This window comes from Sebastes umbrosus, unplaced genomic scaffold (assembly GCF_015220745.1).
Source record: "Sebastes umbrosus isolate fSebUmb1 unplaced genomic scaffold, fSebUmb1.pri scaffold_164_arrow_ctg1, whole genome shotgun sequence".
In the NCBI taxonomy this organism is placed as follows: domain Eukaryota; kingdom Metazoa; phylum Chordata; class Actinopteri; order Perciformes; family Sebastidae; genus Sebastes; species Sebastes umbrosus.
Window position 1 is genome coordinate 7,501 of NW_023618480.1, and position 20,000 is coordinate 27,500.

At 41.0% G+C, this 20,000-nt stretch overlaps 2 protein-coding genes across 4 annotated transcripts in view; both read right to left on the reverse strand.

Moving 5' to 3' along the window:
* Positions 1–4,433: 4,433 nt before the first annotated feature.
* The window catches only part of LOC119484348 (beta-2-microglobulin-like), a 21,194-nt gene continuing 5,627 nt past the window's right edge, over positions 4,434–20,000 (reverse strand). Inside the window, exons 2-5 of one of the 2 annotated variants that reach the window (XM_037763134.1) lie at positions 10,636–10,767; positions 6,477–6,749; positions 5,533–5,572; positions 4,434–5,450 (exon numbers count right to left, since the gene is read on the reverse strand). In XM_037763134.1, coding sequence (XP_037619062.1) covers positions 5,559–5,572; positions 6,477–6,749; positions 10,636–10,699 — 351 coding nt within the window. In that variant the 5' untranslated portion in view covers positions 10,700–10,767 and the 3' untranslated portion in view covers positions 4,434–5,450; positions 5,533–5,558. Of the gene's footprint in view, positions 5,451–5,532; positions 5,573–6,476; positions 6,750–10,635; positions 10,846–20,000 lie in introns of those variants that run through there. The other variant, XM_037763133.1, reaches the window with a different exon arrangement.
* LOC119484347 (beta-2-microglobulin-like) lies at positions 14,270–17,563 on the reverse strand. 2 transcript variants are annotated; one of them, XM_037763132.1, is made up of 4 exons: positions 17,405–17,563; positions 15,465–15,737; positions 14,934–14,968; positions 14,270–14,818 (listed from the first exon to the last, which is right to left on the reverse strand). In XM_037763132.1, the coding sequence occupies exons 1-3, from the start codon at positions 17,466–17,468 to the stop codon at positions 14,955–14,957; spliced, it is 351 nt and encodes a 116-aa protein (XP_037619060.1). In that variant the 5' UTR covers positions 17,469–17,563; the 3' UTR covers positions 14,270–14,818; positions 14,934–14,954. The 2 variants fall into 2 exon arrangements, with proteins under 2 accessions (XP_037619060.1, XP_037619059.1); XM_037763131.1 differs by lacking the exon at positions 17,405–17,563 and having other exon boundaries at positions 15,465–15,837.

A 20,000-nucleotide genomic window follows, 5' to 3' on the forward strand; every position in this document is an offset into this window, starting at 1 on the left:
CACACACACTGTGTACATCACTTCCCGTGTTGTAAACAGGAGCTCACGGGTTTCATTTGAAGGCACCACATGTCACATCATTAGAATAAACCGCCCACAGCTTCAGGACTACCTTTACAAAGGTGCACCGTGTTATTCACTCAGAGCAGACCGGACCTCTTCTCTTAAAGAGACAGGAACTCAAACGGAGCGTTTCAGACACACGGTGAACTCAGGGTGATATTCAGACAGACAGGAGGAGAACAACAGAGTGAAGTCACGAGGGTTCATCCTCAGGGAACCATGACTCCCTGGAGAAGAGGAGGAGAGTTCATGGTAATCCATCCAGTAGTTGTTGTGGTGGAGCGACCAGCCGACCCCAGAGCCTTCTGGATCCTGGAACCGGGACGGAACCTGTGAGATCCAGTCCAACACATCCCGTCTGGTTCTTTGTTTTTGTGAATGGGAGCGTCTATCTGATTAATAGTGTGTCTGTGTCCCGTCCCGTCCCGTCCCGTCCCGTCCCGTCCCGTCCCGTCCCGTCCCGTCCCGTCCCGTCCTGTCCAGGGTGTCTGCAGCATGCTGAGATGGACTCCGGCCCACCCACCTTGAGAAGTAGAGACCGGGTGGACAGAAAGACTCAGAGGACATGCAGGAAATAAACGTTTACATTAGAGAGACCCAAAGAGACGTTACAGCCGATATCTGTATATGTCCTCTTCTAAGTGACTGGATGGTACAGCTAAAGATGTGTCAAACCAAACAACTCTCCAGACTTCATTCTGTCTTTCTTTCTTTCTCTCTTTCTCTCTTCCTCTCTTTCATCCAGCAGGAACAACATCTATCACACTTCAGAAGAAGAGCAGCTGCTGTTCTGATCTGTTTTGTTAGAAGTCCACATCCAGAAAGCTCTCAAGGAAACTCCTAAAAGCAGCCGGACCCTTCCTCTCAATGTGTTGTTCTAATGGGGGGGTGGGAGGGGAGACCAGGAGCTGGGGGGGGCAGACCCAGTGGAGTGACGGCAGCAGCTGCTGGGACAGACGATGGACCAACTTCACTTCAAAGCCAGCAGGCTGGAGGTGTCTCTGTCCACACGCTGCAGGCGTCTCTCAACCAGCGGATGTTTGAGTTTTCACTAATCCACATTAAGAGTGTTCACACACACACACACACACACACACACACAGGTGTATAACTATACTTGTGAGAACACTTCCATTAACCCTTACTATTCCAGTGGTCGGGGGGGGGGACGTTCAGGAGTAGATATAAAGTCAACATAGAAGTGGTGTTCATCATCTGAAAGCTGGAACATGAAGATGAATCTGAGATGCTGCTCTGCTGAGGGTTGATAGCGCTTGTTACTCAGATTTGGTGATAAATTTAACCATTTTTTTACCACTGGAGAATCGATAAAAATGATCAATAATCTCTCCAGAATAGCACATTAAGACACCAAGACCTCGAGGAACACCAGAGAAAAAGACATGCTGGGATTTAGTATAAAAAAACTTTTGACATTTGGAGATTTCTGCAAGAATGACATGTTTTGGTGATTGGATGGCGAGCACTTGTGTTGTGTAAACTGCTCAGAAAGCCCCTTATCATCAGTCTAGCGAGGATTAAACAAACTGACATTAGGAAAATAGGAAATTAGTCATTTTGCATTGGATACATAAAGTGTGTTTTGTTCGGGGGGTCTGGTTGAGTGGAGGTGTATGTTTCTGTGTCAGGCGGACGGGGCAGGGTTGATGGTTTTGGGCTGGTCAGGAATGTCCCAACAAGCCTTCAGGCTCTTGTGGACAGGTGAGTAGAGAGGACCGGCCTCCGCCGTGTGCCGCTCAGTGACCGAGGCTGAACCGGAGACTTCTCCGCAGGCTGAACGAAGCCTCCGTCTCCGTCTCCGTCTCCGTCTCCGTCTCCGTCTGACACAGAGACTGTTGGTTCAGGATAAACTGTGAGAGCTTGTGTGTGTGTGACACAGACGGAGAGAGGAATGAGAGGAACATCTCAGCCTTTCTGGAAATATTTCTTCTTGGAAAAACACTCACCTTCGAGGAAAAACTCCCAGACCTGCGGTTTAAAGCACGCTGCCAGAATGAGAGCAGTGATTCTGTAGCTCGGTTCATTCACTGGCTGCGTGTGTTTGGCAGAGCTCTGCAGGAAATACATGGAATGACTTCTGCTCAATGATTGGAGAAGTTCCACAACAACTGTAAGAAAACAAACTGGCTTCCTCTTGTCAGCTGAGGTGTTTAGATACTGAAACCAAATCCTCCAGGCGCTGCCGGAGCATCCTGACAAGTCCTCCCTAGAAATGACCAGCGGCTCGTTTGACCTCCATAACAGTGTTTTATATAAGAGAAGAACCAGGAGATGTACGGCTAAACAATGGATCTGTGTTGGCAGACGGGTCCTAGTTGTTCCCCTCTGGATTCTGGATCTTCCAAGTCCCTTTCAAATGAAACTAAACCTCTATGCATGGATAGATCCCACTAGAGATGATGAGACACCTGTGAGGCTGGTTGGGTTCATGATCTCTGCTCTGAGGCAGCTGTGGAGCCTGATCGGCCCTGATGACGATCAGCTGTGGAGCCTGATCGGCCCTGATGACGATCAGCTGTGGAGCCTAATCGGCCCTGATGACGATCAGCTGGTTGAAGTCTATATCTACTCCTGGTTTCAGGGCTCAGGTGATGACTCAGTGTCTCTTTGTCAGAGGTAGTGAGAGGGCTGTCCTGTTGGTGCTCTATCTGTGTGTATATATATATATATATATATTTATATTTATATAATAGGGGGGTGTGAATCTGCAGAACGACCACATGAACCTATCTGTGGGATTTGCTCACCATTTAGGTTCTTCTCTTCTCTATTTTAGTGAAGGTTTGTGACCATGTTGAGATCAGTTGAGGAAATACCAAATCACTGGTAGACTGGTTCCTGGGGCTCTGGGGGGGTGTAGACTGGTTCCTGGGGCTCAGGGGGGGTGTAGACTGGTTCCTGGGGCTCAGGGGGGGGGTAGACTGGTTCCTGGGGCTCTGGGGGGGGTAGACTGGTTCCTGGGGCTCTGGGGGGGGGGTAGACTGGTTCCTGGGGCTCTGGGGGGGGTAGACTGGTTCCTGGTTCTCTGGGTGAGGAGAGGTGTGGGGGGGGGGGGGTGAGGATGGCTGGGGGGAATGTGAGGAATGTGAAAGCAGACTTCTCAGACTTCTCTGAGTCAACAAGGTCAGCAGCCAAACGGCAGCAACACTCAGCGATCCAGACGGATGTTATCAGAACGCTGCTCTGAGTCGGAGGGAGAGCAGCTCCGAGACACAGAGACCACTTATCAGTGTTTAGTGAGGGGGGGGGGGAGCTGTGGTCCTCCTGTTAGTAGAGGTAGGACAGAGGGAGAGGAAGCTGTGGTCCTCCTGTTAGTAGAGGTAGGACAGAGGGTCCCAGAGACCCAGAGGTCTGAGGACCATACTGCCGGTTCTATAAATAACTCCTGGGTGAGGCTCTGGAGCCCCCCCCACCCAGGTTCATAATTGATCCCAGAACTGCTTCTTCTTCTGCTAAGTGACCCCCTCCTCCCCTCTTAATGAATCAGAGTAACATGAGAAGGTAACGGATTACAAACATCCTCAGCTTTAAGAATAACTCTAACTCTCCTCTCACTGCTGCTCTCCTAAGTCTGGTTCCACTCTGACCACCCCTCCTCCCCCCCAAACATATACTTCATTACTCATCTGTTTCAGCTGACAGAATCCCTTCATCCTCTAACAAGGCTTTTATTGTGAAACATTATCAGGAAGGTGTTGTGGTGAATTCAGAGACTTGTTCCTGTTTGGTACTTCAGTGTAGCTGCTGCCATCTGGTGGCACCTGGACGTTACTACAACATACACTAACACACATACAGTATGCAACCATACAGTATACAACCACACAGTATGCAACCATACAGTATGCAACCATACAGTATGCAACCATACAGTATACAACCACAGTATGCAACCATACAGTATGCAACCACACAGTATGCAACCACACAGTATGCAACCACACAGTATGCAACCACACAGTATACAACCATACAGTATACAACCACACAGTATGCAACCACACAGTATGCAACCGTATGCAACCATACAGTATACAACCACACAGTATGCAACCATACAGTATGCAACCACACAGTATGCAACCGTATGCAACCATACAGTATACAACCACACAGTATACAACCATACAGTATGCAACCACAGAGACTGCAACAGGACAATAACACTAGATGAGTATAGGAAGGGGTTCCTGAGTGCTGGTATGAACAAGAGGAATAATTACAGCATGAAAACACCCTTTGGACTCCAGCGGGGAGATAATCTCACTCCACTCTAACAGCTCCCTCCCTCCCACACACCCTGATATCATATTGATTATGTGCGTATGAAGTCAATGAGCTGAACAGGGAAGAGTCAGCAACACTTTTATTACCTTAACACATTGTATAAAATACATTTACAGTCAATCTGAGCCCAACATGGCAGACTGAGGTCTCCTAGTATATATATTATATACTTCAGAAACAACAGAAACGAGTGCTCAGGTTTTGAAGTAAAACGATAAAATGATGTGCACAAGAACAATTACATGAATCAGTGTAATGAGAAGAGCTCAGCTGGAAGTTTATAGATCAAAGCATGAAAACAGGAATATAAAACATGTACATCTCCATTCTTCAGTGTTTCCTTTAAAGGAACAGTGTGTAGTATTTAGAGGATCTATTGGCAGAAATGGAATATAATATTAATAATGATCACCTGATTTAAAGAGTCGTTGTGTTTCCTTTAGCTTAGAATGAGCCGTTATATCTCCGTAGGGAGCCGGTGCTCTTCATGGGGCCGGCCTCCATGTTTCTACAAACAATGAACAGCTTTATTCTGCACTTTAGTCTGTTTTAAAAAAACTCTCTCTATCTCTCTATCTCTCTATCTATTAGTTATTAGTTAGTCTATACTTCCAATCTGCCACCTCATCACCAGATGTTGCTGAGTCCTACTCACTGTTCCTTTAAAGCTCTGTGAAGCATGTTTTTAAATGAGTTTAGAATCAAATGAAAGCTAAGGGTTTTTATTACTTTGATTTGTGGGCTGACGGTAGACTTCCGCCTCGTGTCTGACAGCAGATCATTCAATAACTAAAAACTGATTTCAGAATTCTTCTGCCTCCTCCTCCAGAGAGACGTCATCATGTTTCCTAACAGAAAGAGGTCTATAGCTTGTGATATGATATGATCCTGGCTGGCTGACCCAGCGGGTCAACACCTACTACCTACTGAAGCTTTACTGTCATTAGTACTGCTAATAGAAAAACACACGGCGGATTTTAAGTGCAATCTTTGCTGAAGCTCCATGAAACCCAAAATATAGAAAATCATTCCAATCTTCTTCCTCCTCCTCTTCCTCCTCTCCCTGAGACCGAGCAGACCTGTGGTGATCAAACAGAGTCACTCAGACAACAGCTGCACACATGACTGAAAGATGACATTGAGAGTGAATGTGGTACCCACCTGGAGCAAGGCGGAGCGTAGAGAGCTCACATATCTGGTTCTGGAGAGAGAAACAACAACATGTTGAGAACCGGGTCTTTACAGTAACTCACATCTGGACAGTTTACCCGCTGGAAACATCTGTATGATTATGTAACATACATAGCTGTATATGATAGACACAGTATGTCATATCTCACTAACGCCAGGATCAGATTACAGGATGTGTTTGATGGTTCTGATGGTCGCTACGTCAGATCAGACGATCGAGAGTCAGAAAGTCTAGTCGTGACTCGGCTGCGACAGACTACACGTCGGTCCCCTGTTCTGACAACACTCACTCTCCTGACACCGCCGTCTCTGATATATACGGGCCCGACCATGTAAAGGGGCCCGACCATGTAAAGGGGCCCACGAGGCTCCGGGGGAAAACAGTAAAAATCTAATTCATAGGGAGAAGAGAAAGCGGGCGCTCAACGGGATGCTCCATGACACAAAGACGTAACGGCGGTGGTGTTTTCTACTCCGACACAACCTAGACTGAATATCCTACCACGAGGTCCGGCAGCAGTTGAAGGTCCGATGACATCATTCTGCATAATAAGTAGCCTTCTGTTTACAGCTGAGTGCGTCTGAGCGCAGACGGTCAGATTCAAGGCCGTGACGGACCACGTCGTGGAAACATGCTAGACTTCCTGTCGCAGCGTTGGTTGTCGTGTACTATGACACACTACACCAGATAAAACCATCGACTGTCGCACACGACACTCATTTAAACAACACTGTAACCCTGACAGGGTAATGAATGGAGGTGGACAGACAGACAGAGAGACAGACAGAGAGACAGACAGAGAGACGGACAGACATACGGACGGACGGACGGACGGACAGACAGACAGACAGACAGACAGACAGACAGACATACGGACGGACGGACGGACAGACAGACAGACAGACAGACGTACCCCAGCTGTGTATGTTGGACTTCCCCAAGTGAGTGACGTTGCAGGCGAACCTGTCTTCTTTGTTGGGGGTGAAGGCCACGTGTCTGGTCAGGTGGTAGTGCCAGTTCTCCTCGAAGGCCAGGTCGGTCTGCTCGGATCCGGACATCTCCCTCCCGTTCCTCAGCAGCTGGATGGTGATCTCTGGAGGGTGGAAGCCGCTCACGTGACAGATGAAGGTGTTTGCTTTCCCAATGGTTCCCGGTTCACGGCTGTACACCTGGACCTTGGCTGAGGCTACAAAAGAAACCGTCACACATGTAGAGAGAGGATTTGATATAGTTCCTATAACCCTACTATTAAACTACAATGTGCTGTAGTGTTATCAACCAGGCTGATCATAATATGTTAATAACATGTATGAAACAACACGGCGTGGTGGGCTTCTTGTTTGGGTAGTCTGTGTCCTCACTGCTTTTTGTTTTTAAATTGAACAATTTCATGTACTAACATCATGACTCAAAGACCAACAGGATCAGGTGCATACCAAAAAGACAGAAAAAATAAATAAAAAAATAAATAAGATTTAAGGGCCATGAAACTGGAGGATTTTTTTTATTTTTTTTTTGTATATTAGGATTTTGTAGATATTATTATTCTAATTGTATTTAGTTACGTCTTTTATTTATTTATTATTATTTTCACATCAATATTATTTTGCATATAGGAGATTGATTTTTGGACCAAAATGTGACAATGTTCATGTAAAAAAAAATAATAAAATGTGAATTACAAAAAAAAACAGATTTAAGTGCTAGGGTATTTTCTCCATCCATCTTCAACGTCTTATCCGGGATCGGTAACTCATATTCATCTTTTAAGCTAAACAGTTCCACTTTATTCTTATTATTCATCATTTGAAGGGCTTTGAAATAAGAAATAAACTCATTAAGAAACTCTAAACCTGCTGTAGGTTTCACTTTCATATACACCGGGGGGTTTCTGTATAAGAATCAGATGGTGTTAACCAGAGAGTCATCTTTATGATGGCTCCATGATCAAAGTCCTCCAGAAGAACTTTATACTGTAACATTAAACAGTATATCAGTAGTTCCTCTATCATCACATAATACAACATTAAAGGTTTTAATGTTTATACTTAGTTTATTCATCATTTAGTGTTTATTTCACTCTATTTCGTTTAATCAACATTTAAATGCTGATCATTATTATCTCTTGAATTCCATTTTATTTTATTAATATTTCATTATTTTAATACAATCTGTTTATTTTGAGTAGTTTCATAATTTATTTATTTAATTTTTATTCTTTGTATTTTATTAATCTTAAATACCCATCTTTTATTGCTTTCTTATTCAATTAACTTTTATCTTTTATTATCTTTTTTAATTTTATTTTACCTGTTTGAAAGGTGCTATATGAATCAAGTTTGATTGATTGATTGATTGATTGATTGATTGATTGATTGATTGATATTAATGGTCCCTGCTTCATAGTTTGTACTATAGATAGATAAAACACATATTAATGTTCACTCTATTCTCATTAATCCATTAGTAAAAAGAGAGAATAGCTCAGTGTAACTATACTACTACTATACTGTAACTATAGTGTAACTATACTGTAACTATACTACTACTATACTGTAACTATAATGTAACTATACTGTAACTATACTACTACTATACTACTACTATAATGTAACTATACTGCTACTATACTGTAACTATACTGTAACTATAATGTAACTATACTGTAACTATACTACTACTATAATGTAACTATACTGCTACTATAATGTAACTATACTGCTACTATACTGTAACTATACTGCTACTATAATGTAACTATACTGCTACTATAATACTACTATAATGTAACTATACTACTACTATACTGTAACTATAATGTAACTATACTGTAACTATACTACTACTATAATGTAACTATACTGCTACTATAATGTAACTATACTGCTACTATACTGTAACTATACTGCTACTATAATGTAACTATACTGCTACTATACTGTAACTATACTGCTACTATAATGTAACTATACTGCTACTATAATACTACTATAATGTAACTATACTACTACTATACTGTAACTATACTGCTACTATAATGTAACTATACTACTACTATAATGTAACTATACTGCTACTATAATGTAACTATACTGCTACTATACTGTAACTATACTGCTACTATAATGTAACTATACTGCTACTATAATACTACTATAATGTAACTATAATGTAACTATACTGTAACTATAATGTAACTATAATGTAACTATACTGATACTATAGTGTAACTATACTGTAACTATAATGTAACTATACTGTAACTATACTACTACTATAATGTAACTATACTGCTACTATACTGTAACTATACTGCTACTATAATGTAACTATACTACTACTATACTGTAACTATAATGTAACTATACTGTAACTATACTGCTACTATACTGTAACTATACTGCTACTATAATGTAACTATACTGCTACTATACTGTAACTATACTACTACTATAATGTAACTATACTGCTACTATAATGTAACTATACTGCTACTATAATGTAACTATACTGCTACTATAATGTAACTATACTGCTACTATAATGTAACTATACTGCTACTATAATGTAACTATACTGCTACTATACTGTAACTATACTACTACTATAATGTAACTATACTGCTACTATAATGTAACTATACTGCTACTATACTGCTACTATACTACTACTATAATGTAACTATAATGTAACTATACTGTAACTATACTGTAACTATACTGTAACTATACTACTACTATAATGTAACTATACTGTAACTATACTACTACTATAATGTAACTATACTGCTACTATAGTGTAACTATACTGTAACTATAGTGCTACTATACTGTAACTATACTGTAACTATAGTGTAACTATACTGTAACTATAGTGTAACTATACTGTAACTATAGTGTAACTATAATGTAACTATAGTGTAACTATAGTGTAACTATAATGTAACTATAGTGTAACTATAGTGTAACTATAGTGTAACTATAATGTAACTATAGTGTAACTATAGTGTAACTATAGTGTAACTATAATGTAACTATAGTGTAACTATAGTGTAACTATAATGTAACTATAGTGCTACTCACTGAGGAGCAGTCTGTTTCAGTGTTTCAGTGTGCTGATGACACATTAATGACATCATAATCATGTGAAGCTCTAAACATCATCTGATCTCTGTAACATGTGAAACTGTTAAACTGTTAAACTGTTAAACTAATAATAATAATAATAACAGTTCAGAGTTAATGATCGGGACTCTGTCCTCCGCCATGTCAGAGCCTTCCGGGTATTAACACCACGCCATTCTAACATGCTGCTGTTACCGATAGAGACGGAGAGACGGAGAGGAGAGGAGGAGAGGAGAGGAGCAGAGGAGAGGAGCAGAGGAGGAGAGGAGCAGAGGAGGAGAGGAGAGGAGCAGAGGAGAGGAGGAGAGGAGAGGAGGAGAGGAGAGGAGCAGAGGAGGAGAGGAGGAGAGGAGAGGAGGAGAGGAGAGGAGCAGAGGAGGAGAGGAGCAGAGGAGGAGAGGAGAGGAGCAGAGGAGAGGAGGAGAGGAGAGGAGGAGAGGAGAGGAGCAGAGGAGGAGAGGAGGAGAGGAGCAGAGGAGGAGAGGAGCAGAGGAGAGGAGGAGAGGAGGAGAGGAGAGGAGCAGAGGAGGAGAGGAGAGGAGAGGAGGAGCAGAGGAGCAGAGGAGCAGTTAGAGGAGCAGTTAGAGGAGCAGAGGAGCGGTTAGAGGAGTTAGAGGAGCGGTTAGAGGAGCAGTTAGAGGAGCAGAGGAGCGGTTAGAGGAGTTAGAGGAGCGGTTAGAGGAGTTAGAGGAGCGGTTAGAGGAGGAGAGGAGCAGAGGAGCGGTTAGAGGAGCAGTTAGAGCAGTTAGAGGAGTTAGAGGAGCAGTTAGAGGAGCAGAGGAGCGGTTAGAGGAGCAGTTAGAGGAGCAGAGGAGCGGTTAGAGGAGCAGTTAGAGGAGCAGTTAGAGGAGCGGTTAGAGGAGCAGTTAGAGCAGTTAGAGGAGCAGTTAGAGGAGCGGTTAGAGGAGCAGTTAGAGGAGTTAGAGGAGTTAGAGTAGAGTAACTCACAGTCTTTAGCGGATGACGAACAGCCGATCACCGCCAGGATAACGAGGATGATGAATGTCTTCATGGCTTCACCTCGTCTGAGTCTCTGAACACTATTATTACTGTTTATTAATAATAAAACAGATTAAACTGCTCCGCGAGACAAACCGAAAGTAAAAAGTGTCGTCTGCTCGTCAGTGCGGGCGGTGTTAAAGCTACGCAGCTAACCCCGCAGCTAACCCCGCCCACCAACTCCACTTCGGCGTATCCTGGTGGTGATACAGGAAGAACATCCGGGACGTTGTTCACTGGCTCCACCAATAGGAAAATTAATCACTGTTGCTAGGCAGACTTTACTCCGACATGTTGCTCTCTGTGACGCAGTTTCATTAAAAATACTCTCCTCCTGATATTACCTGGATTATAACCTGGATTATAACCTGGATTATAACCTGATTATAACCTGATATTACCTGGATTATAACCTGGATTATAACCTGATTATAACCTGATATTACCTGGATTATAACCTGATTATAACCTGATTATAACCTGATATTACCTGGATTATAACCTGGATTATAACCTGATTATAACCTGATTATAACCTGATATTACCTGGATTATAACCTGATTATAACCTGATTATAACCTGATATTACCTGGATTATAACCTGGTTCTGTCTGTCTGAGTTATTAATTTAATTTTAATTCTCGTGAAGTTCCACATTCACAAGTGTAAATTTACCCAAAAAAGCCTTATTTCTTTGTATTTATGAAAGAAATGGAATTACATCTGTCAACAAGTTCTTTCTCACAAAAATGAAAAGAAATGAAAACAATGAATGTTCTGTCTGTCTGAGTTGATATAACCTGGATTATAACCTGGATTATAACCTGGTTCCGTGAGCTATATTAGTACTTTTAGTTTATTTTTAATACTTTATTGGAGTATTAGGGCCACATTGAGGGGAAAAAAGTCATAATATTACAAGAATAAAGTCATAACTTTATGATAATAAAAGTAATTTCCTCCTGTAAAGAGTCAGTTTCCTCCAGCAGGTCCGTGAGCTTCTTTATTCACAATAAACTCAGTTTATTTAATAATAATCTGTTCCAGGTCCTGATGCTGATGATAATTTAGAAATACTAAAGTCTCAGGACTACGTGACACACAAACAGGAGAAGTGTTGTTTGTTTCATATAATTAACGATGGATCTCATCCAAACTGGTTCATTAGAGATTCCTGTGTACCTGAGGAGTGGAATGAGGTGTGTCATCAGTCTGAACCTGAACCTGCAGTACATGTTGTCCTCACACAAACACAAACACAAACCCTCCAGTAGAACTCTGCTGGTTCTGTCAGACCAGTCCAGAGAGACGACCTTCCACCCGTTCAGGACTCACGGGTTTTATTAGTCATGTTCTCATACAGGATGTGCAGTGAGATGTAAAGTATCAGAGCTCACAGGATTATGCAAAACAAACACAACATGATTCTCTTCAGCTGTGGGAGGTGGTATTCAGGACTCTGCAGCGTGTCTCTCAGCTCTGACACTAATGAATCCGTTAATGCATCATGTATCTCCACTCTCTCTTTCTCTTTAAAGTACGGTGTATAAAACATTCAGGTAGCAGCTTCTCATCAGCCGGCACCCACCGTCACTTTCACCAGTTATAAACGACGGCAGGTCACATCACAACACCTGGAGAGGTCACATCACAACACCTGGAGAGGTCACATCACAACACCTGGAGAGGTCACATCACAACACCTGGAGAGGTCACATCTCAACACCTGGAGAGGTCACATCTCAACACCTGGAGAGGTCACATCACAACACCTGGAGAGGTCACATCACAACACCTGGAGAGGTCACATCACAACACCTGGAGAGGTCACATCACAACACCTGGAGAGGTCACATCACAACACCTGGAGAGGTCACATCACAACACCTGGAGAGGTTACATCACAACACCTGGAGAGGTCACATCACAACACCTGGAGAGGTCACATCACAACACCTGGAGAGGTCACATCACAACACCTGGAGAGGTCACATCTCAACACCTGGAGAGGTCACATCACAACACCTGGAGAGGTCACATCTCAACACCTGGAGAGGTCACATCACAACACCTGGAGAGGTCACATCACAACACCTGGAGAGGTCACATCACAACACCTGGAGAGGTCACATCTCAACACCTGGAGAGGTTACATCACAACACCTGGAGAGGTCACATCACAACACCTGGAGAGGTCACATCACAACACCTGGAGAGGTCACATCTCAACACCTGGAGAGGTCACATCACAACACCTGGAGAGGTCACATCACAACACCTGGAGAGGTCACATCACAACACCTGGAGAGGTCACATCACAACACCTGGAGAGGTCACATCACAACACCTGGAGAGGTCACATCACAACACCTGGAGAGGTCACATCACAACACCTGGAGAGGTCACATCTCTGGAGTGTTCTGACAGAACAGAGTTCTATAGGAGTGTTGGTGTTGTTTGTGTGAGGACAACATTTACTGCAGGTCTTAATTCAGACGGATGACACACCTCATTCCACTCCTCAGGTACGAGGAAATGTCTGAAGTGCCCGTTTGGATGAGATCCAGTGTTAATTATATGACCTGAAATAAAACACAGCACTCCAGAGTCCACGCTGTTCTGCTCTTTAGGTGTGTCATCAGTACACTGTGTAAATGCATCCACGTAAACATGTGGGAGGTGGAGGTTGAGGTGGAGGTGGAGGTTAGGGTTAGGGTGGAGGTTGAGGTGGAGGTGGAGGGCTCCAACAAACTCTTTGAACCAGGAGACTGCCGTTTAGTTTAGTAAATTACATCTGTGATGTGTTTTTAAGTGAAGTTTGTGACATGTTGTAATTATACTTAGTTTACATATTTATTTTAAGGCCAACATGACGTTCTTCCTCGGTGGTTTTGTTGCTGATACTGCACTTTAATACACACATGTCATATTCAGCGAGGCAAAACGTGACGCTGCCACGCTATCCTCGCTTTGACCCGATGATACAGGATTGAATACTGATATATGATAATATATGATACAGGATTGAATATATCTTCTACTAATGTCATGATCTGCCAGAATAAATGATCCATATAGTTTATAATAAGTAAATGTACTTCAGAAGATGTAAAATATGTAAAAATATCTCATCTTGTTATTGTTGTTATTTTAGCCGACATGTTTGATTGTTGTATCTTTAATTAATGAATGTTCACTCGTTCTTTATATCTGCGTCCAGCTCCAGCTCCTCACAGCGACGGTAAAGAAGACGCTGAAACTGATCAGCCATTGTGATAATAATAATAAAACACTGATCTGAGGTCAGTGTGAGAGTTATGACACCAATAACAACAATATCAGTCACATTATCTTGATGTTTCCTGCTCAACTCAACTCTCTACGTTATTAACTGACTTGTTTTGAATGATAGTTAAAATATGACATGACTCATTTAAATGTCTACACATTAACATTTAGTGACTTTCTTTGTCCAAAGAAGAAGAGTGACATGTTCTAAAAGCCATAAAGATAACATATTGATCAATATCTCTATAATAAAAGTACACATTGTGAGTTTTAATAAACAAACGAAGACATGGAGGGGTTTTAAGAGGCATTTATTTAGTATCGGGTGTTAACAAAATACATTAAATAACAAATCAAACTGGTAGAACACACGTGTGGTCCAGAAAGAACACCCTATTCATGTTTTATTAATCTGACCAATCAGCATTGGATCGCCTCGTTTAGGTAGAAGAAAGAGTTTTATAGTCATTAAAACCAATATTAACAAAGCATTTCATTCCTTCAGTTAAAACACGTTTCATCTCTTCAGATAAAACACGTTTCATCTCTTCAGTTAAAACACGTTTCATCTCTTCAGTTACACACATTCAGTATCAAAAGCTAGAAGATCTTTAAGCAACACACTACTAAATTACAAATGACTAAATGCCCCGCAGCCCTTTGCAGCATATCCTCTCATTCTAACAATAAGTGAATATTCCCCTCAATATGATGATATTGATGTTTTGTGAATAAAAAAACAGAAAAGTGAGAAAGCCGATAGAAGCTGATCCTGTTGATTGGTGATTGGTGATGTGAAGAACAATCGCTGCTGGAGACGGGAGCAAAACATCTGGAGTCACTCTGGACAGAGAAGATGACATCACAGCATCAAACAGCTGACAACAACAACAACAACAATAACAATAACAACAACAACAGCTTCACTGAAAGTCGTAGAATAAAGAGGTGAACTCACCAATCAGAGCTCCGCTGGCAGTTACATGCTTGTGGCTGTCAAAAAAGAAAAAAGCATAGAGAAGTTGTTTTTTTCATCAATCTCATAAAAGCTAACGTGTGCACTAACATGTGCACTAACATGTGCACTAACGTGTGCACTAACATGTGCACTAACATGTGCACTAACGTGTGCACTAACATGTGCACTAACATGTGCACTAACGTGTGCACTAACATGCTTTAAGTTGCATTTGATTACATTTTGTCTCGAGTATTTCTGGATATTTAATTTATCGAGGGCAAAATAATGAATTCTCTTTTAATAAAATAACATTAAATTCTCTTCATTTTAGAGAACCTTTCAGTCTCAGCAAGGGTATAAGTTAGTACTATCATTATCACACAAATGTATATATATAAATGTATATATATTATATATATATATATATATCTGCAGGCTGCATCCCACGCTGACCCAGTCTGATTGTCTGTCCACTCTGTGGTTATGAGAACGTGACACACACACACATTCAGTCTGATCCTAACTCACCCCAGCTGTAGTCTTTCTCAATCGCTCCATGAGTGACCTTGCAGTAGTACTCCTTTCCAGTCATAGGTGTGAAGGCCACGTTCTTGGTCAGATGGAAGTGCCAGCCCTGTTTGAAGGCCAGGTCGGTCTGTTTGGCGTTGGGAAGCTCCATTTTATCCTCCATCAGCTGGATCTTGATGTCAGGGGGGTGGAAGCCGCTCACGTGGCAGATCAGGATGTTTTCCTCCCCGTACTGTCCAGGTTTATAGCTGTACACCTGCACCTTGGGTGGAACTGGAGGACACATGGAGAAGGAAACTAGAGTCAGACCAGATGTGGACAGAACAGCTGTGTGTCTGGATGACCGTTTACTCAGCATCTTCCTCACTACGTGTCATCCACAGTCAGGGACGGAGTCTTCGTCACACTATCAGAACCTACTTTGCATGTTGGGGATTCTTTCAGTACAATAATGTTCTCATTCTGAAAATCTGTTTTTATTGTAAGCTTATTAATTTAGAAATACTAACGTCTCAGGACTACGTGACACACGGACTCTGGATTAGATCCAAACAGGAGAAGTGTTGTGTTTCTTTCAGGTCAGATAATTGACATTGGATCTCATCCAAACTGGCACCTGTACCTGAGGACTGGAATGAGGTGTGTCCTCTGTCTAAATGTTGTCCTGACTTCACAAACACTCACTTCATGTGACTGACGCAGAGCACGGAGGGCAAAACACTGCTGCAACATGGTGGCCAACACAAGCCTGTTAAAGTAGACAACTTTTCAACTAACGTTAGATAGCACGGATTTGGGAGGAACCTGGGGGCTACATTTTTCATAAAAGGTCCATAGAAGACAAATCAATCATCACAACATGTTAGTCAGAGAACGGTCACGGAATTGAGGTACCTAATTAAAAAATTGCTGGTGGTACTGAAACACAAAAAAATGACATTGAATTTCTATATTATATTCTATATATTCTATTTACTATCAGGCTCAATGAATGGTTTGATCTGTATGAAAATGATATGAATCATTTGCTATGGCCTTCACAGTCTCCACATCTCCACCCGCCTGAACACCTATGGGAGATGTTGGAGCGACGTGTTAGACAGTGCTCTCCACCACCATCATCACTAACTAACTAAATAAATAAATAATACTACAAGTTAAGTGAATCAGAGAAAAAAAAATTATATATATATTTAATTATTTTATTTTATTTATATAATATAAATAAATATATATTTAAAAATTACATATATAATTTATCTATATTTTGAATTTTAAATTCACCCTCTGGAGTTTTGGTTGTGAATCCTCATATCACTCCTCAGTGTGTGTGTGTGTGTGTGTGTGTGTGTGTGTGTGTGTGTGTACCCTGCTGAAGCCAGTGGGGGGGGCTGTCACAGCCAGTTGGTTTACAGGAAATCGAAACTTAACTCAGATCATTTCGGGGAATTCCACCGACTTAAAAACAAGTTGATTAATGATTCTCTTCTACATTTGACTCTAACATCAGCCTCTAGGAGTTTCACACACATATGTACAGTTTATATCCATATAGATATAAAGATATCTTTCTCTATATATCCATATACACAGTATATATCCATATAAATATAGAGATATCTCTATATCCATTTAGATATAGAGATATCTCTATATCTAAATGGATATATATCCATATAAATATAGAGATATCTCTATATCTAAATGGATATCCATTTAGATATAGAGATATCGCTCTGTATATATACATATATACTGTATATATACAGTAAAACATCCTAACCATCCAGCCTGATTAATGATGTGATGCAGTTTGCTGGTAGCCATCGAGCATAGAGGTCATGTTAGTTGATAAACAGTTTGTGTTGTTGTTCAGTAAAATGGTTTCAGGTTGAAGTTACATCATGAAAACAACAATACTAGTCCTGTTCAGTACTCACCATGTTTGGACTCCTCTGCACAGGAGATGGCTACCAGAGCCGCTAGACACAGATACAGCATCATGTTGGATCTCTTCTTCTTTGGTAGTTTGATTCTCAGAGAGCGTACGTCTGCTTTCTTCAGAGAGCTGCTCTAAACTGAAAGTATGAAGCACAAAGCAGCAGAATCCAGTCACCCAGAGACTGCCCACTACCATGACACCAGCCAATCCTTAATTCACATCTCAGTTACTAGGTAAGATAATGCCAGACAGGTTTGGTTCTGGTGAGGTTTGAGGAAACTCCCCAAAGATACCATAATCAGCTCCGTCACATGCAGAAAACCTGCTGCTGAGGACGAATCAGTATAACATCAGACCCCCAGAACAGAAGGAGCAGGATCTATGCTCTTTATTCCTTTATTCCATCTCTTACCTTCTTTACTTTGTGCTTTCTTCTTGCCTCCCTCCTCTTCCTGTAATCTCATTGTGTTGTATATCAACTATGGTCAGATCATAAGCAGTAACTTGCCCCCAATGTTCCTCATGTTCCTCATGTGTTCATGTTGTAATGTTCTTGACACCTGTAGTGGGACGGGTATTCAGACATGTCTTTTTCTAAATGTATTTTGCATATTTATTAATGTCTGTTTGGTTTGTATTTGAGTATGTCTGACTCCTGTCCTTTTTTGTTAAAAATATATTATAAGCTAACCACTATGACCTGTTCAGAAGTCTCATCGTTCAGGTTCTTCCAGCTGCTGGAGGAACTAGATAACCACTATGACCTGTTCAGAAGTCTCATCGTTCAGGTTCTTCCAGCTGCTGGAGGAACTAGATAACCACTATCACCTGTTCTGGGACTGTAAGATTTACACAGAATTAGTTACTATATTTGGTAAAACATAGTCTTTAAGTGGGATGAACTCCTGTTAAGTCTTCTACTTTCAACATCTACAAATATTAAAACAAAGTACTTATTATTTGGAATATTGAGTGTAGCTGCTAGAAAAGCAATAACTAAGAAATGGATTAAACCAGATACCTCATCATTAGAGAATGGTATGATGTTATTTATGAAATATTTATAATGGAAAGAATCACTTTCTCAATGAAGTATATTTCCCCAAATCGCCCTTCTTTTGTTTAATTTTTCTTTTTTTCTAAATGTAATTTTTTTATTATTATGATTTATTTGATCTTATTTCACATGAAAAGCTCCCCATGTTCTATCTGTGTGTTCTATCATTTCATTGTAAAAATTGTATGTATTTGTATCTAATTAAGTATGTTTATGTAAATGTCTGAGTAAAAACAAATAAAGGAAAAACAAAATGAAGAATGAATTATAGGTATAATCATAATACTCATTTTGATAACAGTAATCTAGCAGAATCTGAAGAGCAGATGCTGCAATCTGCATCCTACATGCAGCATGAGTGACCTCCTCTGGGCTCAGATCAGCAGGCCATCCCATAATACTCTCTAAATGATGACCTGTGTATGGATGTGTAATATTAATACACTGAAGGTGAATACATTTATCCGTGCAATATATCTTTGATGCTATATTCACCTCAAGTTTAACTTTGTTTACATTTTATTTATTAAATCTACCCTGCCTATTTTACAATTACCTGTTTACATTACATCTATTTTATATTTTATACCTCTAGTGTAACACTTCTGTTTATATTTATTTATTACATCTACTTTACCTGTTTTATTTACTTTATAACTATGTGTGTTTTTACCTGTTATATATTTTATCTGCCTCGTTTAGTCTTGTCAAGTATTTGTTTTAAAGCTCTGACCAGAAGCTGTGAATCTCGTTGTATTTAATACGATGACAATAAAGCTTTCTATTCTATTCTATTCTATTCTATTCTATTCTACGAGTGACAGAAGAGTCAGGGCTTCTGTTCAGACTTGTTCTTGCCAGCTTTCTCTCTCCGTGTCTTTGTGTTTTACTGGGTTTGGGTTTCCCCTGTCAGCGTGCCAGTCAATGACTAAAAGAGAAACTGAAATGTTAGCTCTGTACTTTTCTGTGTTTATTTACTAAATTAAAAAAAGAAGATGACAGATAAATTCCACAGCAACAGATTTGTTGGTGTACAGTTGAATGCTGGTTAAACGCTGCGTCACTACAGCAGACATGTTGTTTATGGAGGTGACTCTCTTCGTGGTGTTGGTTAGCAGCCTTTTCTTCCCTCTGGTGGCTTTTCGGAGCTTTTTTTCCGCCTACTGTTTAAAGATAAGCTGCACATTCACAGACTGAATGACTGCTTTATGACGACGCTAGAAGGCTCAAATCAAATACACATAATACTCATATGACAGCCTGCCGTCTGAGCAGGTATCTTTACAGAAAAAGGCCTCCAGAGCAGGATCATGACCTTTGACCCCGTCCTCGGGCGGCTGCAGGACGATTCACTTTGTTGACAATAAGAAATCAGACTTCCTTAAACACGCTCTCGGCCTGCTCCTTGTCTTATTGTCCAGGTTATTGTCCAGGTTATTGTCCAGGTTATTGTAGGACTACTGTACTTGGATCATGGTGATATTTCTACTGATTCCTCATGCGTGTCCATTATCTTTAGTCATGTGTCTCTGAGTCA

Coding starts and splice junctions, on each gene's coding strand:
- LOC119484347 (XM_037763131.1), bottom strand. CDS start 15,822: ATGCTGAGTAAACGGTCATCCAGACACACAGCTGTTCTGTCCACATCT.